The 27,673-nt window shown below is 52.4% G+C and overlaps 1 protein-coding gene across 1 annotated transcript; it reads right to left on the bottom strand.

Annotated features, from left to right (window-relative positions):
* Positions 1-1,881: 1,881 nt before the first annotated feature.
* CYS1 (cystin 1) lies at positions 1,882-27,491 on the bottom strand. Its single transcript, XM_029232197.1, has 3 exons — positions 27,168-27,491; positions 9,199-9,251; positions 1,882-4,653 (listed from the first exon to the last, which is right to left on the bottom strand). Exons 1-3 carry the CDS (start codon positions 27,489-27,491, stop codon positions 4,548-4,550), a joined length of 483 nt encoding a protein of 160 aa, XP_029088030.1. The 3' UTR covers positions 1,882-4,547.
* Positions 27,492-27,673: the final 182 nt, after the last annotated feature.

Below are 27,673 nucleotides of genomic sequence, written 5' to 3'. Positions count from 1 at the left end.
GTTCAGTAAAATATGGCAAGTTCCTACTGGAGTGGTCAGAACCCCTAGTCTTGAAGGAGTCCAGGGAAGAGGGGCCCTGGGAAGGTCTACCAGACTCCTGGCAGGCTCCTTTGGTAGGTAGTGTTGATTTGGCCTGAGGCAGGCCTGGGTGCAGGTCTGACTCCATCTAGCTATGTGTTGCTGAGAAAGGTACTCTACCTTTAGGCTCCTTATTTATAGTGAAGACTAGGTAGAGACAGCAGGTAGTGTGCCTGTCTCAGGGTCTGGCACTTTTACTTTGTACGTGGAAGAAAACCTTAGTTTTCTATCAAAGGGAGCTAGGGCCCAGAAATAACAGAATGGGCTTAGAGTATGCTTGTATTGCCGGCTGCCATCAAGAGTGTCAGGGACTGTGCTAAACGGCACAGGGGCTCCCACTGGCCAAGTTGTGACAGTTTAAACATTAAAGTGATAGTAATATGAATTCTACTTCTGCCCATGATGGAGTAACAGGAAACAAATATACTCTCACACCCAAAAAGACTAGACAAAAGGTATCAAATGAGAGTTTTCCAGGAGCTGGACCTTAGGTCATGAAAGACAGTGACCCTGAGAGACAGGAAATAAGTGAATCTTGTGACTGCCCAGATTTGCTGCCTTGAGGAGGTTTCCAGATTGTGGTGCAGGGACAGGAACTCAGCAGGGACCCAGAGGAGTCCCTGAGTCGAGGAGATGGAGCTGAGGGTCCAGGGATGCCAAGGCATTGGGGGTGAGGGGCAGACTGCCAAGAAAGAGAGGACGGCCCAGAAAACCCTGGAGATCTCCAGACGGGGCGCCTGGGGGGAGGGGAACAGCATGAAACCGAGGCGAGTCCTGTGCGCGGGGGCGTGTGTCCATCTCTGGGCTGAGGAGCCCTCTCTTGTATCACTTCTCAGAGGGCCACCCGACGTGGTTAGAGGGCCGCCCTAGCGGATAAGGCGCTCGGAGAGAGCATAGAAGGCGCACGCGGTGGGTCAGGACGTTGGCGGGGCCTCGGGCTCAGTGTGCGCGCTCCCCGACCCCATGCCCACCTGGCTGGATGTTGGAACCCAGGGAGATGACTCTGTGTGTGGGAATTACGCGACCTGTGACAGGTGGTGCCCAGGCGGTTCTTCTGAGAGACACCCCTACCAAAAGGCCACAGCGGGGCAGCAAGTCCGCACACGCACCTCTGAGCCCCCGAAGAACCCAGGACCCCGGCTTCAGCAGCCGCGCGGCCCGCCCGCCGGGCCTGGGGTCCTGCGGGCCTCCAGTCGGCCTCGAGGGGGGCGCACCCGAGCTCGGCTCCCCGCGCGGGGGACCCAATCCGCAGAAACCGCTCCGGGGACCCTCAGAAGCGCTTCTGCCGGGGCTGCCGGGAAAATTCCTGCCGGCATGGGGCCGGGCTCGAAGCCAGGGTCCCCTTGAGTGTCTGCAGACCCGGGTGGGAGCCCCCCCGCCCCCCCCGCCCCCAGCTCCCTCCGCGCGACGCCCGCGGGCTCCGCACCCCCGCGACCCGCCCACCTCTCATCCGCGTGGCTCCGCGGGGGCACAGCGCACGGCCGTTTGTCCCTCAGGCTTCCCAGCGACCGGGGCGGAGGAAGAGGCGCCGTTGGGCAGGGAGAAGCTGCAGGGCCTCCCCGGGGAGCCCAGTCCCCGTCATCCAAGCTGCCCAAGGACGGGGAGCAGCGAGGATGCTGGAGCAGCGAGGATGCTGGAACCCCGACGGCAACGGCTCTTCCCACCTCACTCTGCTCACTCGCATCCCATCTTTATTTTATCCCCCAGGGCCCACCTGGCACAGGGCCTGGCCTGGAGCCCGCCCTCTTCAAGTAGATGTTGGATAAATTAAAAAAAAAAAAAAAAAAAGTAACGTGTCTGTAACCTGCGCTACTAAGGTCATGTTATTTTTATTTTTCACTCAAATCCTCTCCTCACTAGATTAGTAGAAAAGTCAGCCCCTCCCTCTACAGTTTCTCCCCTTCCCTGCAAATAGTCCTAAACCTCTCGGGCTTAGTTATCCCAGGCTGGGGTCTTTGTAGCCGCCACTTTCCAGGGACAGAGACACCCAGTCCAAGCGGACACCCTGCTGTGTGGACGCCTTGCTGCCACGTGGTGCCACTCTTGACAGCCGACCACAGGCCCCTGATTTTGGCGGAGGTTTGGACCTTGAAAGCGCAGCCGGGTGCCCTCGGTGTCACACGAAACCACATGCTTTTTCCGTCTCATGTGCACACCCCGGGGCACCAGCTCCACAGGGTGTCCATCGGATGTCATCCACCTCTTGAGGAGTTAAAATGTGTCACCGCTCCTTCCCAGGGTCCACACGTCACAGAAAAGGCAGCTTTTGTTTCCAGAGGGGTTTCATCACACCAGAAAATTGAGCCCCGCCCACCTGTTAAGGTCTGATTTGGTGCCAGGGGTCCAGATGTCACCACCCCAAAGGTCTGGTTTTACATCGTCTCCTTCCTGGGAGAGCGCAGGACTTCCGAGCCTCAAACGTTACTTGTTCTCTCAAAGGCAACCAAGAAGGCTTTTCTCCTGCCTATCGCCAGCCCAGAAAAAGAACCACATCCCCAATCCACAGAGGCTAGATCTTCAGAGGGCTTTTGGCTACAGTTCTTTGACAGCCGCGAGTCCATGTTTACAGGTGCGCCTCTAGAAACAGCATGTCCTTACTAGTGGAGACCAGATCTTGCTACACGAACCCTGGCATCCAGCAGAGGGCCGGGCTCACAGCAGCAGGGGCTCAGAAGGTGAGAACGAGTGGGGGGGGGGGGGAGGTTGAACAGAAATTCCCCAGGGGCGTCCACCCAGTGGTGCTATCTCACTGGATGGCAGCCCAGTGAGAAATGGCTCTGAGACTTCGGAACATCAAAGGGGAGTGTCTTGGAAAAGCTCACCTTAGGTGAGGAGAGAGGGAACCTGAGCCAGGCGGGGCCCCTTTGAGAACTCGTGCGAGGGGCAGAAGGAGGGCCGTGGCCTGGCTTCTTCCCCAGGAGGACGGACACAACATTTCTCAGAGCTGGGAACGGAGTGTGTTTTCTAAATTCCTGGGCTTTGTAGCATCTCAGAGGAACTCGCCACCACAGAAGCCAGGAGACACGTGTGTGGCACTGAGACTTTTCCAGACATCGATGTGTCATTGTCACCTTCGACATGGAGATGTTTTTCTTCCTGCCTCTATTTCAGCCACATTCCCCTGCCTCCCCTTCATGAGCAGGTTCCACACTCAGCTCCAGAGCAGAAGGCTGGGGCTCAGAAGCAACACCCAGCGACCAAGAGAAGGCCTGGGGCTGCGCTCGGCACCCAGCAGGCCCTCTGTGCAAGTCTAGTGCAAGAAGCACTCGCCTCCAGGCCCTGCCTGATTCACAGGGTGTCAGCTTTCTCATCAGTCAGCTGGGAATGTTCTAAGGCTCTCCTGGCCTCACTGCTGTGATTTTCTACCTTCTTCCAGGTGGGAAGAGCCGGCAGCCCAAAAGACCCTTTCCAGGTGTGGCCAGTGGTCACCCTCAGCAGGGAAGGCAGTCCCGTGCCCCCAGGAGACGGGGACGAGAGACCGAGGAAACCTGGGATTGTGTGATCCCTGATGGTCAGAGCTGGGGGACGGGGCGTGCCTCCAGGACTCACTGAGGACCAGAGGGGGGAAGTGACCGCAAGTTAGTGCAAGAGCGAGGATCAGAACCGGGGTCTCTGGCTCCTGTCCCACCGTACCCACTGCAGGGGCACAGGCCTCTCTTTGAGGAGATGGGTGGGTCATGGCTCTGGGCAGCCTCCAGCACCAGGGAAGGAAGAGTCAGCCAGGCCTAAAGCTCAGACAAGGTCCCTGCTACTCCAGGCATGGCTGGGATCCAGCAGCCTGGGTATCGCCTGGGAACTAGTTAGAAACAACGCAGACTCTCAGGCCCTGCTGGAGACCCACAGAATCAGAATCTGCATTTCAATAACATCTCCAGGCGACTCATTTGCAAAACAGAGGGTGACTCCCTCCAGCTCGCTAAGGCATACCTCCTGGGTGTGCCCTCCAGAGCGGAACCTCCTTGGGGCCCTCTGGGACGTGTGTTAGAGTTCGCAAAGTGTCCAGTCTGAGCCACGCTCAGTAAAGAGGCTTCTTCGGAGCAGGTGGCAAGTGGGCCTTCAGAAAGGGGAAGCATTTCAAGACCCAGGAGAACCTTGTAGACATCTCCCCAGAGACTGAGAGGAGGGGCAGGTATCTGGCAGGTCACCTGCCCACGCACCTGTGGGGCAGCACCTGTGCCTTCCTTGTGGCCTGGATCTGCACAGCCGATCACCTCTTGCCAGCAAGCATGATGGCCAGCTGCCGGCCACGTTCAGGACTGTCTGAATAGAGATTTGAAGAGGGCAGTTGTGAAAGGTCTGGGAGTAACTGCATGTTGGAGGTGGCTAAGCTCCAGCTAGAGCCCTGGGCAGGGCAGGGGGATGTGTGCGCCCAGCCTTAGGTTCCTAAGAGACCCAGTCGGCTGGGGCTGGGGCTGGGAGGAACGACGCACTGGCCGCTGGATGACCACGGGGCTGCTGTAGCACCAGCCTTAGCAGCAGTACTCCTGCTCGATGCTGGCCATCAGCTCCTCCTCAGAGTAGTCGTATGTGATGGCTGACTGCCTCTCAGGCCTCCTGTGGCAGCTGCCTGGGGCTCTGCGGGTGAGAAACACGGACATGGGAAACAAGATGTTACCTTCAAACTCCACATCTCTACTGGACAACCACGGTGGGCCCTGTATGGAATTCTGATCCATCCTAAAACTAAAACTGAAAACCTCTGCCCCGGGAACACCTCCTCAACCTCTTCCATCAGCAGGCCCCTGCCTGACTCTCTGGTTTCATCTCCCCGATGTTACCCAAGACCTTACGCTGTGAGGAAGCCAGTGCCTGTGATGCTTAAGGGTGAGGGCCCGGGGGTGGGAAGACCCAGCTTGAACCCCAGCTCTGCCAATTACTAGCTCAGTGATAATTTTCTCTAAAATGGAGCTGTATTCCTAAATTCATTCTGAGGCATAAATGAGATAATGCACGGACAGCTTGTGACACTGAATTTTGCACCCTGCCCAGCCCTCAGCAAAGGTGAGCTGTGTCTTGACTATCCATCGGCCTGACTCACTCCCTGTGCCTGCCCCTTGGGTGGATGGGGGTGTCTCACAGGAGCTGCCACGCTGGGACAGGATTGGGCGTCAGGATCCTGGCCACTCCCCCAACCTGCTGGGCAGTGTATTAAGTGACCAAATCCCGGATCCTCATCCTGCCGCCTGGGCCCCTGGAAGTGGTTCCCACCGGCCTGGACCCGGCTGCCCACCCCCTCTCTGGCTTTCTGGACTCTGTTGTGCCCCCGACTTCCCTGTCCTGCAGGCTGTCCCACGGCGGTGTCCACCTGTGCCTGGCCATGGCCTTGCCCCCTTCAGCACCTTTGACAGGTGGGAGGGTGTGAAACCTGGGCCGAACTGAGTGCTGCCAGCCTGAGGGGCTACCTCTGAAGGAGGAGTTAGGCCAGAGCTGCCCACTGCCAGGTATGGGACCTCGAGCTCCCACCTGCCAGCCAGAGACGTGCTGCCATGTGAGCTGGGGGGCTGGGCTGGATGATCTCTAAGGCCCACCTGATCACTGCCGTCGTGCTCCTGACATGTTCAGAGCAGCCTCCAGGGCCCTGTCTGCTGTCCCGGAATGCAGGGCAGGAGCTGGGCTCTGGGCCACTTGACTGTCACCTCAGGGTGTGTGCCGCCTAACAGGCCCCCCAGCGCTGAACAGCAAGGATGAGGGTCTAACGGCGGGACTCCACTTCCCCAAGCCCACAGATGACACGTGCCTCCCGCACAGCCCTCTGGGGTCACCCAGGCCAGCCCCCTCTCTGTGGATGGGGGAGAAATGCCTTGCCCACGGTCCCATGGTGACCTGGCTACAGACCGTCCTCACCCGGTCCCACAGCTCAGCAAGGCCTTTCTCTCTAGGCACCCGACGCTCCCTGCAGTTGGGACATGGGGGAGAAAGGGGGCGAGGAGGCAGGGCCGGCAGGGGAGGCTGAGGGGGGAGGCCGGCAGGGGAGGCTGACGGGGAGGCTGGCAGGGGAGGCTGATAGGGAGGCCGACAGGAGGTGTTGCAGCCCCAGCAGCCGGGGCTCCACTCGGCCTCACGCCATCCTAGCTTGTCTGGCGGGCAACACTGTCCACCAGCGGCCGTGGGGCTGCCAGCCCGGGGGCCTGAAGACCGAGGTGGGGTCTCCCCCTACTTGGGGGAGGGGAGCACAACATTAAAAGGGAGAGATGGTTCCTAGAGGGACTGAGGAGTCAAGAATTGAATCTTTGTTTAAATTATAATTCACTATGTCAGAGATTCCTAAAGTCATGCAAAACAAAAACCCATTACTCTTCCCCAGAGAGAGCAAATCAATTATAATTGGGCTACAGAGCCACATGCAAAATGAGGCGAGTCATTTGTACTGTCTGTTGGGTCTAGAACTTACTGGCCCTTTGACCATGGGCAAATCATACCTTGTACCTGTTTACTCATTAGGGAAACGGGGTGCCTGGCCTAGGCCTGGCTTATAGTAGGTATCCCACAAGCATTTACAGAATAAATAACGAGCAGTTTCAGCAGCTACTGCAGACAGAAGGCTCCTGAATCCCTGTTTCCCCTCCACAGGCCCTAGGCTTCTGTTACCGGATCCTCACAGGCTTCAGGTCAGGCCAGCCCAGCCCTGTCCTCAAAGCCAGCCCCGCTGGCTCAGCTCTGTTGCTTCCACACCCCAACCCTGGGAAAAGGGCGTGGCCGACATCGAGGACGGTCAGGACTGGGGGTCAAGGCCCACAGGCCCAGGTTCACACCGAACGTTCCCTTCGGCTGCATCTGTGAAGCACCTGCTCTGTGCCTGGTGCTGTGAGGGCCCAGAGATGTGGCTGAGAGTGAGAAGAAGAGGTAAGACAGGCTGTCACAGGTACCCGCTGCGTTACACGTACAGGTGTGGTGTGAACTGGAGCCGGCACTGCTGAAGGAGGGAGACTCACCAGGTCGACACGGAGGGAGGGGAGGGTGAGAGTCTCTGAGGAGGAGATATTTGAACTGAGTTTGGGAGGATTTTCCTCTTCAACCTTTTATTACGAAGACTTTCAAGCATACCAAAAAGTTGAAATCTGGATTCAACAATTAAGTAAATATTTTTCTGCTACATTTTGCTGGGTTTACTTTATCCCATGTCTATTACTTTATCTGATTTCTGGATGCATTTCAAAGTAAACTGCACGCATTAGGACACTTCTCCCTGAAGCGCTGCTTTGAGGGGTTCTGGTGGTGGAGAAGGGGACGGTGGGCTTGTCTGCGGCTGGAAGGGCGGGCGCTGCATGAACCAGGAGAGGAGGGTGCTGGGGGCTGCGCTCTGTGTGCGCCCAGTCTGGGGGGCGGGGAGGGAGGCGCACGCTGGCTGTGTGGAGGAGCCCAGGGCCGGCCGCTGGCAGTGAGAGGCCACAGTGGACGTGGTGGCAGGACACCCGCCGCTCCCTCCTCAGAGAGGTTCCCCTACAGGCAGGGGAGCCCAAGTTTGGGGAACAGAGGAGGGCGGCTACTGCCAGTCCAGACCCTGGGGCAGGCCTGTATGGCTTCAGAGTCTGCTCCCGGGAGGCACAGCCCTGATTTCACCTTCATGACGCTCTCCCCTCTGCCGCCACTGAGCCAGGACCAGCCTGGGACCCACCCAGCCTGGAGTCCAGGGCCTAGCGTGGCACTCAGGACGCTCCCACTAAAGTATATTGAGGGAGTGAAGGAATGAATGAAGGAAGTACTCCTGGTGAGGGATGTCCTGGAGTTTGCATGTGAGGTGAAGGGACCTATTCATTTAAAAATAAGAAGAAACAACTAATTTGTTCGAGGCAGAACTTAATCCTCCTAAAGTCCTTGGGGTGATGAAAACTTAAGAAAGTCACTGCCAGTTATCTTTACAATCAGTAGAAATATGCAGGCGGGACTGAGCTCCGTTGGCACCACGCCGGGCCCAGGTCCTCAGCTGCGCCATGTGCTCGGGCGTCCAGGTCAGTGGAGCAGAGGCGGCCCTGGCGCCCGGTCACTGCAGCGAGACACAGCGCCCGGTCCAGCACGGGAGTGCACGGGGGCGCTGAGCCTACCCGGAGGCAGCCGTGCTAAGCGGAGCCTGTGACGGTTTGCAAAACAAGTGAAGAGCAGGGCCTGTGAGGGGGGACCGGGAGGGATGCTCCTCTCTGCTGAGTGAAGCGCTGGCCTTGGCAAGGGGTGGAGCCCGTGTACATGTGCTCACTGCTTCACCTCCGCGGCCACGGTGGAGTCCCAGCGCCCAGAGCTGACCCCAGCGTCCTCTGACTGGACAGCAGTGGCCCACGGTTTCCACTTGGCCTTCAAGGCCCTCCTTCTCCCCCCAGACCCTGTGCTAAATGTCACCAGCCTGTGCGTGGTGTCCTGTTCAGACCTCTGTGTCTTGCTTGTGGATCTCACCACCTGGAACGCACCGCCCTCCTCTCTCCTTGGTGAAAATACGTGTCCTGTGAGCCACTTAAACATCAGCTCCTCCACAAGCCCTCGGCAGTTCTGTCCCCTTTCAGACCTCCCTTGAGCCCGTGTGAAGAGACCCCAATCTTCAGGAGAAGGTCTCCTCAAATGTTAAATAAGGGAAACCGGCAAAGTTCTGGCCCTGAGCCGTTTGGAACTGGTAATAAAAATAGCTGTTGAGCCAGAATTTTCACATCTCTGGTCTTGAGCATCACACTCACCTACCTCCCAGTGACCCAGGGCCGATCACCGTGAGCCAATTAGAGATGAGAAAGCCAAGGGCACAATGAGCCAGAGGCCCAAGGTCACCCCCGCACAGCTCCCCGGTGCTGGCTGCTCCTGGGGCCCTGGAATCCTCCCACAGCCCAGGGCCGTGCAGATAGAGAAGGCCTGGTCTCTGGGCCTGGGGTCCTCAGATGACACTTTCCAGGGGTTTTAAATGTGTTTTCCTGCTAACGCTGTAATGGGATTACGGCGGACCCACCTGCCATCCTTCTAGGCTGTAAACTCCTGAAGGCCAAGGACTGTGCCTCATTTACAGATGAGCCACTGCAAATAGCTTCTGAGTGAATGGGTGGGGCCAGGGCCGGGGATGCAGAGGCGTGGGGAGGGGGGCGGGTAGGGTGGCTGTGACTCTGGTGGAGATGTGCTTCCCCCCGCCCCCACCGCCCCTGTACTTACTCAGAGACACTGCTGCTCTCTGGGTGGTCTTCAGTGCTCCGTTTCGGGGACACCTTCAGAAAGACAAAAGGAAGAGGCATCAGAAGGTTGTCAGTGGTGCAGCCTGTCTTTGCCCTGGCTTTGTGCTGACAGACGGCCACCACATTCAACCCAGGGCTGAATAAACCAGAGCTGGAAAGTGGAAAGGCTCCCCTGCTGTCTAGTTCCATCCGCCTATTTTGCATGTGGGAAGCTGAGGCTGGGAGAGGGGAGTGACCTACACAGCTCACACCAAGAGACTCCCCACCTCCCCGGCAGCTAACGGCCAGCATGTCCCCATCTCTCACTCCAGGAGTCGAAGTCCTGACGTCCATCTAAGCACTGCCTGGCAGCCTGCCCTGCTGCTCGGCTGTGCCTTCTCTGTTCTCAGTCAAGGGTGCACAGACGTCGCACGTGTCTGTCTGCAAACTCTTCCAATGGTCCATGCCTGTCCTGTGCCAGCACCACCCTGTCTCAGTTACCACAGCTTTAGAATAAGCCTGGACTCTTCCCGGTTCTTTGCACCTCCTTATATGTGTACTGCAGTCAGTTTGTCCCCCTTGGGGATTTTGTTGGGGTTGAATTAATATACAGATCATTTTAGGCAGACTTGATATCTATAATAACAAGTCTTCCAGTTTAAAAACAGGGAACACCTCTCCATTCATTCAGGATTTCTTTAATGTCTTTTAAGAAGTCTTATTTTCCCTGTAGAGGTCATAGATATCTCTTTTTAGACCAATTTCTAGATACTTGATATTATCCTTTTTTAAATAAAATTTTATTTTCTTCCTGTTTGTTTCTGCAGATATATGATTGAAATATATACATTTTGTGTTCACCAGTCTTACTAAACTCTCTTATTAGTCCTAATAACTTATTTGTAGATTCTTTTGGACTTTCTTCCCGTTCACATTATCTGAGAAAAATGGCCATTTGATTTTTTCCCTTCTGGTCCCAGAAGGGAAACACACTTTTCACCTAGCCCTTCTGCACTGGCTAGGACCTCCAGTACTACCTTGAAAAGAAATGATAACAGGCATCTCTGTCTTGTTCCTTTATTGAAAAGGGAAAGTTTTCATTATTTCAAATGTAATATTAGGCTTGCTGTGGCTTTTTCTCAAGTTGTCCTTTATCAGTTCCTGGTCTCTCTGTGTAGGTCATTTCTTCAGTTCTGTCTTCCAGGGCACTGATCTTCTCTTCATCTCTGTCTAATTTCCTGTTAACCCAAACCATCAGAATCTTTAATTTTGTTTATTGTATTTTTCATTTCTTCAAGTTCTATCTGGTTCTTTTTAAAATATGCTAGGGCACTTTCTAGAGGTCCTGGTCCTTCAAAGGTATTTCCCTTAAATAAGATAAAATAAACATAGTTGATTATAAACTGTGTCTGGTAATCCAAATAAATAACTGAAGTCTTCATTGGTCTATTTTTGTTGTCTTTGTTTCTTCTAGTGTTCACTTGGTTCTCTGGCTGGTTGGTCATTTTTTCTTGTTTGATGCTCATTAGCCTTGAAAGCACTTTGTGGGTGGTCTCTGTCCTGAGAGGAACATGCCTTCCTCCAGAGAGGACATGAGCTTGCTCTGTCCGGGCACCAGGGGGCACTCCTGGTCTGGGGCCACTTGAAATTAAATCCATGCATTCAGGTATTTTGGACCACCTAGGTGATGGGAACTGGGGCTGCAAACCTTAAGAGGCAGCTAGATTGTGGCTTTTCTACCCTCCTTCGCTGTCCTGTGCTGTGACACTTTTCCTTGCAGTCCCCGAAGGTCCTGGATTTATGAGGGAAGGATCTACTATTACTTTCATTGGGCCCTAAATTCTGTTCCCTTTACTGCTGGACACCATCAGACCCAAAGCTCAAGTCCACCTGAGGCAAATGCAGCCCAACGTCTTATTTGCATCTCTGATTCTGCCTTTCTTGGATCTGGGCTGGTAATTCCTCACTATCTCACCAGCCACTTAATGTTTCAATGACACTCTTACTACGTTAATTATATCCAGTATATTAAGTTGTTTTCAGCAGCAGAGGGGTCTGAATAACTTTCCATACTGTGTTCCCAGCATAAGGCACTTGAGGGCACTGTGGACGCCAGCCTTTGATCCATGAAGCCGAGCAAGGCCATGGCCCAGCCAGACGGCAGCCTGCTTTGTGCACAAGATCCCCCACTGGCACAAGCAGTGCCCCCCAGGACAGGCCACGACTGTCAAGAACCCAGTCTTCAAGGAGCTCACAGTTCACGGGGAGAGTCTCATAAAAATGCAATGCGATGCTATGTGATAAATTCTGTAGCCGAGTTATAAAGGGCTGGGAGAGGAGGGGAAACCAACTCTGAATGGGAAAAACACCATGGGAGGTTTCCAAGAAGAGTGGCAAGAGTGACATTTTAGCTGGAGTTTTGAAAGAGTAGGGGTTTACCAGGTGGAAAAGAGGGGAAGGGCACTTCAGATAAGGAACATATTTGCATATGTAAATACACGGAGTCGTCAGAGGTCGTGAATAAGCATTCATCAAGTCCATGTGCCCTGTTGTGCGCCATGTTCTATTACCCATACAGCATATGGTCCTTGCCCAGAGCAGCTCACAGCTGGGCAGAAAAAAACTAGTGTGATGACACAACTAGAGAAAAATCCAATGCCAGACACCGAGGTGTGGACTACAAGTGCACGGGTCATCAGAAGTCGTGATTACAATGGTAAACCAAACATGCAGGCCCGCTTCCCACTTTCATCCCAAATCCTTAGAAGTGACAGAAAAGGCCATAAGCAAAAAACAAAACAAAACAAACAAAACAACTCACAAATCTCTAACAGTACTGCAAGACTAGAAAGTAGTAGAGCTTTTTTTTAATATAAATTTTTAACTTTTTATTTATTTTTGGCTGTGTTGGGTCTTTGTTGCTGCACACGGGCTTTCTCCAGTGGCAGCGAGCGGGGGCTACTCTTCATTGTGGTGCACAAGCTTCTCATTGCAGTGGCTTCTCTTGTTGCAGAGCACAGGCTCTAAGCGAGCAGGCTCAGTAGTTGTGGCTCACAGGCTCTAGAGCACAGGCTCAGTAGTTGTGGCACACAGGCTTAGTTGCTCTGTGGCATGTGGGATCTTCCCAGGCCAGGGCTCGAACCTGTGTCCCCTGCATAGCAGGCAGATTCTTTTTTTTTTTATATAAATTTATTTATTTTTTGGCTGCATTGGGTTTTCATTGCTGGACGCAGCCTTTCTCTAGTTGCGGCGATCAGGGCCTACTCTTCATTGCGGTGCACAGGCTTCTCATTGCAGTGGCTTCTCTTGTTGAGGAGCACGGGCTCTAGGCACACGGGCTTCAGTAGTTGTGGCTCATGGGCTCTAGAGTGCAGGCTCAGTAGTTGTGGTGCACAGGCTTAGTTGCTCTGTGGCATGTGGGATCTTCCTGGACCAGGGCTCAAACCTGTGTCCCCTGCATAGCAGGCAGATTCTTAACCACTGTGCCACCAGGGAAGCCCGGTAGTAGGGGTTGTTGGAAGACAGACTGGGTTAGATCGATGGAGGAAACCACAGCCCCCAGCACACACAGGAGGGGGCTGCTGGACAAAGCAGCAGCTTTGGGGGCTCCAAGTTCAGAGGAGACAGACACCAGAGCAGGAGAGGGTCTTGGGGCAAGGGTCAGAGAGGAGGGGCCTGCTTGTGCAAATGACAGGGCACAGAGGTGCATCCCCCAGACTGGGACAGGAGACGGGGGGTAGCATGGGCAGCCGCTGACACCAGGAAGCACAGGAAACTGTTCCCAGACCACTAACGATGGCCACACTCACCAGGAGCATATCCTGACCCTCCTCTGTGACACGTGGAGGCAGGAACCAAACTCATCAGTTCAAAGAATTAAACCTGAGAAAAAAGTTATTAGAGCAGACTGAAAGTGACTTTAAAAGGAGAATGATTCACAGTCTCAGCCAAACAAGAATAAGCTGTTGTGCAAGATAACCAGCTAGAGATTTTGGAAATGCCATCTATGATGGAAGAAAGTAAAATCTCAGTAGGTGTTCTGAAGAGTAAATTAGACACAGCTGAAGAGAAACTCAGTTACCTGGAAGGTCAAACTGAGAGATTCTCTCTGGAAGCAACACAAAAAGACAAACAAATGGGAGAGAGATACTAATCCTAAATAAATTATTAATCAAGAGTCTTATTCTGACGTATTCTGCAGACACTGGGGAGTTTTAAAGGTTTTGCTTTCTCCTTTTAATAGTAGAGCAGGATGAGCTTCCCACTGTGCTCCCTGTGCACATAATCCTACACCGCCAATAGGCAGAACTGGGCTTTTGCCCCCACAGGAAGCTGCTTACGTTCTCTCCAAATTCTTTTTTGAAGTCCCCTCCACCCTCCTATTCTGAGGCTTAATCCCAGGGATTATTAATCAATCATCAGTACCCCAGTGTGCCCAGTGCTCTGTCAGCTGCTGTGGAGACCCACACCCTATACTTTTGAGGTGCAATGTCACCAGAGAAGTTAAGTCTTAGACATGTTAACAATGAGCAAAATGATAAGAGCACAGACTGGGGGCTATAAACCTTTGTGCAATCAGTTTAACCCTCAGTTTACTCATTTGTGTAATAGGTACTTAGCCTTCAGGGCTGCAGAGATATGAAAGATTATCTCTCTCTCTCTCTTCTGTCTCATCCTTAGTATAATGCCTATCCTGTGAGTGACCAGTAGACACCATTACGAACATCTGACCCAACGTCCAGCCCAGAGTAGCCTCTGACACAGCCCTGCTAGAAGAGAACCTGAAGGCGTGAGGAGGAGAGCGCAGGGAAGACCTTGGTGTTCAAGGCCTGAGAGGTTCCAGGACAGCATTACGCTTCCCTGAGAAACTAGCTCTGATGTGTTTCTTGGGAAATGTTAGTTAGTGGTGGTAAACAGAAGCAAGCTGACCCTGGGTGTGTCCTGCCACACGGGCCCTGTGGCATGGGCCGTGGCAGCCGCCTGCCACTACAGGCACCCCCACTCATTGGCCAGAAGAGCCTGTCCTGCCTGCCTGGCGCTCTCTCCACGTGGAGGTGGGCTGCACAGCGAAGGTGCACAACTTCCTTCCAGGGGCACCTGCGGGGCCGGCTGGTGTCTGCTAGTGGCTAGTGATCTTGCCCCGGGGATTCAGTATTCCCTGCATATTCCTTTGAATATTCGTGCCTTTGGGGAGTGTAAAGATGAAGAGGAGATGACTCCCAAGTCAGCAAGGAATTCACAATGGGAAGAGAGAGTGTAGGGAGGGGCGACGAAGATGAGAGAGAGGAGGGGAAGTCACACAGGCACGCACACGTGTGCGTGCACACGTACACACACGCACTCACCTCCACCACCTCCTGAAGCAGCCCGTTCCTGCTCAGGCAGCTCAGACTAGCTGAAAATTTTTAATTTTTTTTATTCAAAAAACAATTAATTGTGGTAAAATACACACATCTTAAACCATCTTAACCTGAAATTTACCATCTTAACCATTTGTAAGCGTACAGTTCAGTAGAGTGAAGTACATTAACCAATCTCGCAAACTTCATCTTGCAGAACTGAACCCCTGTCCACATTAAACAACAACTCTCATCCCCCAAACCCCAGCAACCGCCACTGTACTTCCTGTCCGATAGAAATGAGTCCTTTAGCGCCTCACCTGAGTGGAATCATACAGTATTCGCCCTCTTCTGCCTGGCTTAGTTCACTCAGCGTAATGTCCTCGAGGTTCATCCATGTTGTAGCACGTGCCAGAACCTCGTTCCTTTTTAAGGCTGAATAATATACCACTGTACGTGTATACCATGCTGTGTTTATCCATTCATCCATCAAGGGACACTTGGGTGGCTTCCACTTTTTGGCTCTTGTGAACAATGCTCCTATGAACACGGGTGCACAGATATCTCTTTGAGACCCTCCTTTCAATTAATTCTCTTGGGCACATGAGAAAGTTCTCTCGTATAATATTGACACCAATCTTCCTCCCTGCAGTTTTCAACCACTGAGGCTGGTTATTTTCTCAGGGACAACAGAGAATTAAAGTAATACTTTTACTCAAACTACCCTTCAGCTATTTTTTATGAAGTCATCCAATAGGGACCCTAGTTCCCTCTTGTCCATTTCTGCTGGAACCAGCTTTTGCCATCACCTGCTGGGGCATTTCCTCTCATCACCAGGTTTTGTAAGAGTTGTTACAGATATGGTTTCTCCCATCAGGAGGGCAACTGAGTGAAAGAGCAAGAAATCGGAATCAAACATTTGCATCGTCAGCCAGTTTCCACTTCTCTGCGCTGCTCTACTCACTACTAACGGGGACACACTGCCAGCTGCAGGGCCGCGATGATGTGGTGCATCAAGTATTGTGGACTGGACGCCCCAAGGCTGCACTCACACAGAAGGCCATACTCTTTCTTTTCTAATTTCCCTGACAGCTCAGCTTTGTTGTATCTTTCATTTCTTTACCTGTGTTTCTCTCTGTGGTTTGAACGTGTGGTTCTTCCTCTCGTCGGTTTAAGCCTTTAACTTGACTTTCTCAGATGCAAAATGTGTTAGACAGGCCTCCCAGAAGATCCAACTTGCTGAAGCAGCTCGGGAGCTTGTGAAAAGCAAAGGCACAGCAGCCCCTGGCGGCTGCTCCAGGCCTAGTGCAGACACAAGCACCGAGCCAGCAGGAAGCCTGCCACTCCTGCTCGGTAGGACACATCTGGACCCCGGGGAGGCCATGGCGCCTGGACTGGGGCCGTGGGAACCCGGCTGGACTCAGGATGAGCGTGTGACGTGTCATCACTCGAGATCCTAGGGGGGCTTTGAAAAACTCACACCACAGCTGAACAAGAAGCAGAAAACATCTGAGGAAGAACTGAGTAAGATGATTTCTTAAAGTCTTCTCTGGGACTTCCCTGGTGGCGCAGTGGTTAAGAATCCGCCTGCCAATGCAGGGGACACAGGTTCGAGCCCTGGTCCAGGAAGATCCCACATGCCGCGGAGCAACTAAGCCCGTGCGCCGCAACTACTGAGCCTGCGCTCTAGAGCCCGCGAGCCACAACTACTGAAGCCTGCGCACCTAGAGCCCGTGCTCCACAACAAAGCCCGCACACCGCAGCTAGAGAAAGCCTGCGTGCACCAATGAGGACCAACGCAGACAAAAATCAATAAATAAATTAATTTAAAAAAAAGTCTCCTCTGACTCTTACAACTAGGGTTTTTTGAAAACAAGTGAAGCATCAGTGGTTAATCTTTAGAAAACCCACTGAATATTTTATTTAACAATATGTGTATCCTGCTTCTTCTGTTTAAAGAGTTCTCCCCTTAACTCTTAAAGTACCCATATCAATGATATATATGGTTGACCTGGAACAAGCTGCAGGCGTCTGCAGAATACGATCTGACAGGTTTGACAGGTGTGTCCACTGTTGAACCACATCCGTCACCCCCGGTGATGCTCCCTGCTTCCCTCCTCCGCCTTCCCATCTCCAGGCGGCCACTAGTCGGGCCCTGTCACCGCACACCCGTGTGCCCTCTCTAGAAGCCTAAAGACATGGGGTCAGACAGCATGCACCCTTTTTTGCCTGGCTTCTTTCACGCCGCGCGACGAGCCTGAGACCCATCCACCCTGTTGTGTTTTATCAGTAGACTTTCCCCTTCCTCTCTAAGAACTGTCCTTCTTTGGAGCCCAGGTTTGCTTATGCTTCATTATGGAAATGTTAACACATGCAGTGGAGAGAAGAGTGAACTCGGTCTCCCGGTACCGAATCTCCCCGCCTCGGCAGGTTTCAGCACTTTGCCAGTCGGGTTCAGTCCTCTCACCCCCGGGGCCGCTCCTGTCCCCACACGGCTCCACTTCATGGCTTCCCAGGCAGTACACGCTGCAGGCCCAGCGGACTCTGCTGTGAGGGCTGCTCTGCGTTCCGAAAGTGACAAAGGACTTTTGCAAAAGGAGGCTGACTCTGAAGCCACCAGTCCTAGGGCGCCCACCTCCCCTCCCCAGGCCTTGCTTCAGGAAAGTGCTTCCAGAGACAGAAGGCCGGGGAGACCCGGAGAAGGTAAAGGGTGGGACTGAAGGAAAATAACAATCAATTACGTATCTACAGCGTTATAACACCTCATGAAGCACCTGCAAACGCATTTTCACACGGGCAGCTGGATCCTCACCCCCGGAGGCAGATGACCTGGCATGGATCCTGGTCCTGCTGGGGATTTGGGCAATCACCCTGCTGGGACCCAAAGGCCTGGGATGTAAATGAGAAGGTAGCCTCGGTGGTCTCTAAGGTCCCTTCAGCTCCAGCAGTCTGTGATTCTCAAACTGCGAAGAAACCGAAGCGGCCGAGTCTGCTGGGAATCTGAATGGTAGCCTTGGGCTGGAGGCTGCCTTCTTAGCACTCAGGTGCTAAGAATCTCCGTCTGCACAAACCACTGCTGACCGTCCGCACCGGAGTCCAGCTAGGGCTCGTCCCAGGCGCTGGGGGAGCCCGAAGCTCCTGTGCAAGGAAGCCTTCGTCAGCACCTCACTGAGACGCTGCAGTGACGCCCAACCCACCTCACTCCCCCACCTCCCCGCACCGGCACTCAGCACCAGTCGCTGGGGCCCGGCCTCAGGCAAGGCGCTGGGAGACCCTGCTTCCAACCTTCACTACGGTCAGGCTTCCCACCACGGACGAAGCCCACATCCCGGAACCACGGAGGGAGGGAGCCCTCTGGGGTCACACCTCTGACCCCATCTCCAGGCAAGCGCTTCTAAACACTTTTAAATCTGGCTGTTTCCGTACATCTCCTGAGAGGAAGCGTCTTCCTCCGGTTCCTGGAGTTCTCCAGGGCTCCAGCTCAGGACTCTTCTCCTCCCACCCACATGCTCTCCCTCATCACCCCATTAGATGCTGAAGTTCACAGAGTTACATGCCAGCTCCAACCACCTTGTACAGTGGACCTGAGCTTCTGACGGCCCACGAACTTGTCTGCCTCACACCCCAAAGCCACTTGCACAACACTGAGCATGGCTGTCGACGCTACGACACCAGCAGGAAACCCGGGTGCCTCTGCGGCAGCCCGCCGTCCCTTGCTCTCACACCCAGTGTGCACCTCGCCTTCTTGCATCGCCTCTTACCTGGATTTCTGCAGAATCTCCCACCTGGGCACCCTGCTTCCCGCGCCATCGCCTCTCATCCTCCACCCTCCTGCCACCCCTTGTCTTTCTAAACACAGGCTGGGGAGGAGACACAAGGACTCGATAAGGTGGGCGTCTCTGGAGAAGTGAACTGGAGAGAGTGGGGGACAGGGTGGAGGGGAAACTTTCCTTTCAGTGTACCTGTTACATTTTCTCTCATGTGCATGTATATTACCTATTCTGATTTTTTAAATAATCATTTAAAAATAAAAAACACAAAATTCCCACTAGCTCCCTGTTGCCTACAGGATAAAGTTCAACCCTTTAGCCTAGAAGGTTGTGAAATCATGACCCAAACCGATCTCGTTGCCTTTTGCGCTCCGCCCAGCCATCATCACCTTGCTGTCCAGCCATTATGGACAACATGCTGTTCTCCCAAAGCACTTGGTCCCTCTGGGTTTTTCTACATGCTGCTCGCTCTTTATGGAATGCTCCTTCCTTTACTGACTGCTGGAAAATTCTACCGATCCTTCACAACCAACTCAGATGTCAGGTCTTCTTGGATGTGAAGACTTCTGCCTTGGATGGGATTATTCAACTCCTTGTATGTAATAATTCCTACTTACCTCCACTCCAGGGCTTCCATGAGGAATGCTCACTTCACAACCCTCCCTCAACACGGTGTGAGCCTTGGGGGTCAGCACTACGCTTTACTCTCCTATGACTCCTAGGCTGATCAAATACCACTTACTGCCACTTAAATTTGTGTTCTTTGCTAGAGATCTGAAAGCGGACAGGTGGTAACTGTCTTCAAAATAGTGGCTTTTTGCCAGAGGTCCATTAGAGTATCCATCACTTTCAAAGCCCTCTGGTGGATCTGCTTTCCGGCCACGTAATCATTTTGATGCCTCTTTTCACCTTCACATCCCACAGCAGCTGTGAGCCAGGATTACTGGGAAGCCCTGGCTGACGGTAAACGACAAGAAAGAGTTACCCTGGTCCTCCTTCGCTACAGCAAAATGGAACCTTTGCAAAAATGGTGGACAGTGGATTCATTCAGCCTAGAAGACAGACAATGATCTTCCCTAGATCTTGAGTGACTAAGATTTATTAGGCGGCGAGGGGGAGTATGAATTATCACCTGGTAGTAAAAAGACTGAATTTATATCTATTAGACTGAATCAGAATATCCTCTTTAAGGGTGCCCTTGAATTTCACTAGCACATTTAATCCCCCAAACTTCTTTTATCTAGCCCATTCTGGGACTGAGATTTTATGGTTAATTCAGTGTCCTAATGGAGCCATCTTTATGGCTACCCACCAACACTGCACTGTAAAAAGAACCTTCCTGAAAGCCTTGGCTACTCTCCAGTTCCTTGCCTCCCATTCTCCATGAAGGCCAGCCCATCAGGCTTCCCGCACCGCTCCACTGAAACGGCACTGGCCAAGGCACCAGGGACCTCCAAGCCGCCAGATTCAATGGTCAGCTTTCAGACTTCACCTCACTCGTCCCATCGAGCAGCATTTACAAGAGCTGGTCACTACCTCCTCCTTGACATACTTTCCTCCCTTGGCTTCCAGACCTGCATCCTCTTGGTTTTCTTCCCTTTAGGATGTCCCCTCATCTTCTCTACCTCTGAACACAGGTCACACACATAAACACCCAGAGCAGTACCTGGCACACACTCAGGTGTTAGCCGACCTCAGTATTACTGGTGGTCTGATCTAATCTCAACCCTTCTATGTTTTAATGGCTGCCAAATTTATAAGTCCAAACCCAGCCTCTCCCCTGAATGCCAAACTCTTACAAAGATCTTTTCAATTGATATCTCTATGTAGATGCCTAGCACACATCTCAAATTTAACATATTCTAAAACAACTTCCTGATTCACAACATTCAAACCCTACCCCTTCCACATTTCCCATGTCAGTTAATGGCAACTACGTCCTTCTAGCTGCTCAAGCCAAACACTTTGGGGTCCTCTGACTCCTTTCTCACACAACCCACAGCCAATCCATTAGAAAACTGGCTGTCTCTAGTTCTAATCTAGGTCCATATGCCAACCAGTCCTTCCCAGCTCACTCACTACCACTCTAGTCCAAACCAATCCCTCTTCTCACTTGGATTCCTGCAAAAGCTTCCCAGCTCTGCTCCCAGCTTTGGCCCCTCCATCCCATCCCAGGCTGTCTTCAACAGGGCAGCCAGGGTGAGCCTTAAAACAAACCAGATCATGTCATCCGCTGTTCAGAATTCCTCCAGCCTTCTCTACCTCATTCAAAGTAAAAGCCAAGGCCTTGGACTTCCCTGGTGGTCCAGTGGTTAAGATTCTGCGCTCCCAATGCAGGGGGCACCGGTATGATCCCACCCCCTACCCCCCAAAAAAAGCCAAGGCCTTCCGGTGGCCACAAGGCTCACTGTTCTCTACCCGGGCACCAGGCCACCACCCTGTCTCTCCCAGCTCTGACCTGCTCAGAGTATACCCACTCCTGCTCTCCCCAGCCACTACTGCTTTTTTGTTCTTTATACTTTATTTTGTTCACTGTTGGACTTCATGACTGAAGGTTAGTGAAGGTTTTGTCTGTTTAGTTCACTTATGTATAACCAGCACCTAGAACAGTACCTGGCACACGTAGGTGCTCAAAAAATAAACCTTGAATGGATAGACCAGTATTAGATGGTACATTTTTCTAACTAATAGACCACTGATTGAGAGAGATACTGCTGCATTTTTTTAAAAAAATCACAATTTGATTAAATAACTTAATACAAGACAAATCCAAACACTTAGATTTTCACACATAATCCTCCCACCGTAAATAGTTTTCAGTTTCAATATCTCACTAAACCCTTAGATTTTCACACAAAACCCTCCCACCGTAAATAGTTTTCAGTTTCAATATCTCACTAAAATACTGTTGATTCTGAAGTTCTTCTGACTTTGGGAAAGGAATTCTGCCTTGGGCACCTAAGACTGCCCAGGAACAAGTTGAAAGTTAGTCTAGAACAGTAATAGATGCTTTAGTGAATTAAAGTACGTGAACTTGATGAAATATTTTGCATTCATTAAAATAATAATGAAGAATATTACGCAACAGCGTGAAAAGCCGCTTATGAGATAGTTTACTTAAAAAAATTTAAGACTCTGTTATAATTCAATGATATATATCTTTAAAAGCTGTGACCAAGTGAGAGAGTGGCATGGACATATGTACACTACCAAACGTAAGGTAGATAGCTAGTGGGAAGCAGCTGCATAGCACAGGGAGATCAGCTCGGGGCTTTGTGACCACCTAGAGGGGTGGGATAGGGAGGGTGGGAGGGAGGGAGACACAAGAGGGAGGAGATATGGGAACATATGTGTATGTGTAACTGATTCACTTTGTTATAAAGCAGAAACTAACACACCATTGTAAAGCACTTATACTCCAATAAAGATGTCAAAAAAAGAAAAAGAACAAAAGAAATGAAAACAGGTGACAGCTGATAAGTTAAAGAGTATAGTGGGAAACATTTTAAATTGTTAATGATGCAATATGGTCTTTGCCTATACAATTTTCTTCAGATTCTCAACATTACGGGAATTCTCTGGTGGTCCAGTGGTTAGGACTACACGCTCCCATTGCAGGGGGCACGGTTCAATCTCTGATCGGGGAACTAAGGTCACGCAAGCCACGACACGGCATGGCCAAAAAAAAAAGGTTCTCAATATTGGCAAAAAATGAGCGAACAAAAAAACCTACCTGGAAACAGCCTGAATGTCTCACAATAAGAGATTAATTAAATAACACTACCTCTGGATGGTGGGCAAATTATGAAGACATTATGATGGGAGAAACGCTTATACTATAAGGCTAAATAAAAGGATGCTATAAATTGTATATCTATACTACGCTCTTTTTTTTTTTAAGGGAACTTTATTTTTTTATTTATTTTTGGCTGCGTTGGGTCTTCGTTGCTGCGCGTGGGCTTTCTCTAGTTGCGGTGAGCAGGGATTACTCTTCGCTGTGGTGCGTGGGCTTCTCATTGCGGTGGCTTCTCTTGTTGTGGAGCACGGGCTCTAGGCACGCGGGCTCAGTAGTTGCGGCTTGTGGGCTCTAGAGAGCAGGCTCAGTAGTTGTGGCGCACGGGCTTAGTTGCTCCGTGGCATGTGGGATCTTCCCAGACCAGGGATGGAACCCATGTCCCCTGTGTTGGCAGGTGGATTCTTAACCACAGCACCACCAGGGAAGCCCTATGAGCAATCTTTATTTCCTCTTCTATATATTTTTTATTATATATTTTTTCTGTTTTCCAATTTTTCTGCAATGAGCATATATTCCTTTACAATTGTAGAGTGAAGCTAATATAGGGCTTATCTTTTTATTTAAAACCTCTCATGTGGGACTTCCTTGGTGGTCCAGTAGGTAAGACTCTGCACTTCCAATGCAGGGGGCCCAGGTTTGATCTCTAGTCAGGGAACTAGATCCCGCATGCATGCCGCAACTAAGAAGCCCATGTGCCACAACTATGAGCCCACATGCCACAACTAAGACCTGGCGCAGCCTAAATAAATAAATGAATAAAATATTTTTTTAAAAAAACCCACATCTCTCATGAATAAGATCATTTTAAGTATTTTATTGCAGAGAACAACCAAGAACAATTTTTTTTCTCATGTGCATGTATATTACCTATTCTAACTTCAAAAACAAACACTTAAAAGTAAGCATAACCTTTTCTGGGCTGAACGCATCTTTAGAGACTGGAACACATCTTGTACACAATCACGGAAGCCGGGGTATGGAGACCTATCTCAGAGAAAAACTGAACACCAGAGGAATCAGGGAACAAGTGAGAATCCCTCCTGATGGCAAATTCACTCAGTTAAAATTCCAGTATACACAGTGCTCTACAGAGGTATAGTCAGAACGACTCCGACTGGCTCTTTCAAACTGCACGACACTGGCCAAGTGAACTACCTCTCTGGGCCTCGTACACTCCCCTCCGACATGAAGCTGGGGGGAGGCGACACCAATTTGGCAGGAACCTATTCTGACGAGGAGTAAGCAAAGCAGTGGATGTGAGGAGCCGGCTGTTAGAAGAGCCTGAATCAATAGCGGCTGTATTACAACATCTGGACAACTTCCGAGCGACTGTAAGTGAACTGCAAAGCCCTCTGTTTCACAGGAATCAAACCTGATACAGGATGGGGAAAGGACTCTTTCTGAGTCTTTTGCCTCTTTGTTCTTCTGCTTCTGCCCCCGTGCAACCAGCAACATGCTTACACGCAGGGGCTCATGAAAATGCTCAAGTAAAAGGATGCTGGTGACAGATGTACTAAGTGAATAATTGGGAGTCTCACAACTTTTAGTAAAAACTGTATGACCCCTAAGCAGCTAAACATCTGAATGAATAAGGAGGCTGCCGAAAATAACATTCAGGGGGTATTATGAGGGCAAGACGGGTGGTACTTTTATCAGACAAAATACAGGTTCTTGATGAGTTTGCTTGGGGAATGCTAGGGATTACTGAACGTTAAAAAAAAAAATTGTACAGTAAAGAAAAACGGGCCAGGCATTAGTGCCACTGTGAGCAGAGCACTGGAAGTGCGGGATCTGCCTTGTGACTTGGACATCTGGAAAATGGAAAAGGCATGGAACGTTCCAGGTTGTCTACAGAGGGGCTGGAGCCCGGCAGGCCTGCTACAAACTCTGCTACCCCGACTTACTGGCTGTGTGGCTTTGGGTATGTTATCAATCTCCTGGGACTGAGATGGCCTTGTTTGTAAAATAGAAAGCACTATTTATCTAAAAGGCTGTTTGAAGAGGGGAACGTGGGACAATGACCAGGAAGTACCTAATTCAGTCCTTAACACAGAACAGGTGCCCAACGGACGTAATCCTCCTTCCCCTTCTTTACTGTGCACGTCATCTGACAGGAAACCGAACATCTCATGCGCGTCTCTGCAGTGAACACGCACCCAAACTTAAAACTGCATGAAGTGAAAGACTTCTTTCTAGCTGACATGTACTGGTACCAAGAGTTTATGGAACTGGACTGGAAACTAGGAATATCATGGAAATGCTCTTTATTTGGGGAAGTGTCTCAGTAGTTATATTTCAGTGAATGTAAATCCACACACAGACTGTCACGGGTTCCCCAGTGGCCTTGGCCTCATTCATCCCATTTTCTCCCTGAGATCCTGTTTCTTGGACATGGGGATTTGTAACACAGCCCCAGTGCAGAGAGACTGCTGTATCCTTCACATTTGTGTCTTACCTCAAATTTGCCCATAATTTTTCCTAAATTTACAATCCAGAGTGAAAATCCTCTTACCTAGTGTTTCATTACAAAGTATTACGGTTCACAGACAAAAAAAAAAATATTTAACTGAAAGGTGCTTCTACCAAAATGTAAGAGAAAAATTTACCTTGATTCGGAACACATACACAATAAGAGCTGAAAAACTCCATGGTTAGGGGCTTCCCTGGTGGCGCAGTGGTTGGGAGTCCGCCTGCTGATGCAGGGGATGCGGGTTCGTGCCCCGGTCCGCAAAGATCCCACATGCCGCGGAGCGGCTGGGCCCGTGAGCCATGGCCGCTGAGCCTGCGCGTCCGGAGCCTGTGCTCCGCAACGGGAGAGGCCACAGCAGTGAGAGGCCCGCGTACCGCCAAAAAAAAAAAAACACCAAAAAAACATCTACGGTACAGAAGCTACAAACAATCCGCACCCAAAAGAGCAGCCCCAGCTGGCTGACTTCACCTCCTAGTCTCTCTCGACTCCATCCCCTGCAGCCCTCGCACTGCGCTGCTGCCCTCAGCACCTGCCCGTCTGGACCGCTGAAGCAGCCCCAGTTGGACATCCTGCCCCTAGTCCTTACTCTGCCCGGTTCATCCTCCCCATGGCTGTTGGTCCAACCTTCCTAAGACACAAAATGTCACTCCCCTTAGTCCTTCAAAGATACCCACGGCTTTTATGGTAAAGTCCAAACTCCTCAGCAGGGAATACTCCTAGCGTAACATGTCCGTAGCCTGGCATTCACCCTTCCCAACCTCTTCAACTCCCATGCTCCCACCCACACCCTGGGTACCCTATGCCCCGGCCGCCACTGCCTTTGCTCGCAGGTTTCTCTCTGCCCAAATGCACTTTGCTGCTTGTTCGCCTGGCTAGGGCCACAGACCCTTCCAGGTCCAGCTCAAGTGCTGTCCTGCTGGTATGCCGACCTGACTTCTCCAGAGGACCAGTTGCTCCTCCTGTGGACTCTCTCTACAGGCTGCCCACAGGTATTCTACTTTTTGTTTGCAGATCCCTCTCCCCCATTACACTGTCAACTTCTTGAGGGCAAGGACTGCGTGCCATCAGTGTTCATCTCTAGCACCCAGAGCGATGCCCGGCACACAGTAAGTGCTCAAGCAATACCTGAGAAATGACTGAAAGAATGAGTAAGGCAGCCCATGCACCCTAGGAGTTGCTGTGATACTCAGTGAATGGGGGTGGGGACGGGGGAGGGAAATCCATTCTCTCTGTTTTCTTTCCATTTTCGCTTCTGAAGTTTCCAAAGCACTTGACAACTGATCCCTAAAAGATTGCTTCCATGCCGTCTCAGAATTTCCCCCAAAATTTCTCAACTGTTTATCCATTTTGAGGGTTATATAATGGAACTCTGATGTAATCTTAAAGGAATCTTGTTATATAATTGGGTCCCACTTGCTGCAGCTCACTTTGGGAGGGCAGCAGGGGCTGGGCAGGAGGACAGGGGAGGAAGACCCTGCAGTGTCCGGGTTGGCCCAGTCCTTTCCACCCACCCCTCCCCACCTCACTGAGGAGCTTCCAGGATTCCACTGCTTGGTGGCTGCCCCGGAAGACACCTCCCTCTGGTCCCAGCAGTCGTTAAGCAAAGCCTGCAGGACTCCGGGGAAGGGGGGGAACTGCCTTGGACATCCTCCTCAAGCCCAGGAGCTGATATCACAGATCTTGTTCATTCAGCTCTGCTGGAGTGAAGGCTGTTGCCATACAAGAGTGCTCACTTTTATTGTTTTTCTAGAACAGCGGGGATGTTATTACAAGTGTTCTGGAAGAGAGAATTGGGAAGCCAAAAAGAAATTGCACAGCATCTCAAAAATAGCCAGTAGTATGCAAACTGCTTGACCACAAGGCAAAGATCCTGACGTGTCTGACGCGAGGGGCCTTTGTAAACAGTTTGGCTACCGGTCCCACCTCTTAGCATCCTCCTCCGACAGTGCCCGGGGAATGGCCAAGGGGGAGGTACCTGAGAAGAAAGCAGCCCCGCTGGCCAGCCCCTACCTAGGCTGGAAGGAGCCGCAGTTCCAAAAGGAAAAAAAAGGCAAGCTCTGGCCAGAAGCAAGCCTGGGAGATGCATTTCTGCTAAGGGATGTCTGTCTCCCTGCCTTTTAAGGCTGCTGCCAGGGGCTTCCCTGGTGGCACAGTGGTTGAGAGTCCGCCTGACGATGCAGGGGACGCAGGTTCATACCCCGGTCCGGGAAGATCCCACATGCCGCCGAGCGGCTGGGCCCGTGAGCCATGGCTGCTGAGCCTGCGCGTCCGGAGCCTGTGCTCTGCAACTGGAGAGGCCACAGCAGTGAGAGGCCCGCGTACCGCAAAAAAAAAAAAAAAAAAAAAAAGGCTGCTGCCAGCACAGCACTGTCACCCCCCCAAATTGGAGGCAGTGAGACCAGCACCCAGAGGAGGCAGAGAGGGGAGGGGGGCGAGCAGGGAGCGCGCGGCGGGACGGCCGCGGGGGCTGGGGGACAGGGCAACAGGGCAGGGGCCCCGGAGGGACAGGGCGCGGCGTGTGGGCCGGCGGGGAGGGGGCTCGGGGGCAGGAACCGGCGCAGCTGCCCCACCGACTCGGCGGGCTCCGACACTCACCGGGCTCCCGGCGCCGGCTGCGGGTCGGGGCCGCGCCGGGCCCCGAGGGGCCAGCTCCCCGGGGCCCCAGGCCGCCGACTCGGCCAGCAGTTGGTCCAGCAGGCGAAGCGTCTCGTCCCCGCCGTCGGGGGGCGCCGCGGGGCCGGGACCGGCCGCCCCCTCCGCCGCCGCCTCCCAGGCCTGCTCCCTGGCCGCCGCCACCGTCGCCGAGACTGGCGGCCGCGTCCCGCCCTCCGGGGTTGCCCCGCCGGGCCCCGCCGGCCGGCTGTCGGGGCTGCGCAGCCGCCTCAGGGCGCGGCCGCTCCGGCTGCTGCCGCTGCCCATGGCGCGCCCGCCTAGCAGGCCTGTGGCGCCGCCGGAACGCGGCCCGGGGGCGGGGACGCGGGACGGGGCGCGGCCGGGACGGGGGTGCGGACCCGGGCCGGGCGTGAGCGGGGGGAGGGGGAGATCCCGGGTCTGGGACGCGACTGGGGGCGGGGGGACGCGAGCCGGGCCTGGGGGAGGGG

Source organism: Monodon monoceros, unplaced genomic scaffold, assembly GCF_005190385.1.
Source record: "Monodon monoceros isolate NGI ecotype Baffin Bay Population unplaced genomic scaffold, NGI_Narwhal_1 Super_Scaffold_19, whole genome shotgun sequence".
Lineage (NCBI taxonomy): Eukaryota > Metazoa > Chordata > Mammalia > Artiodactyla > Monodontidae > Monodon > Monodon monoceros.
This window is presented reverse-complemented; position numbering and strand designations above follow the sequence as displayed.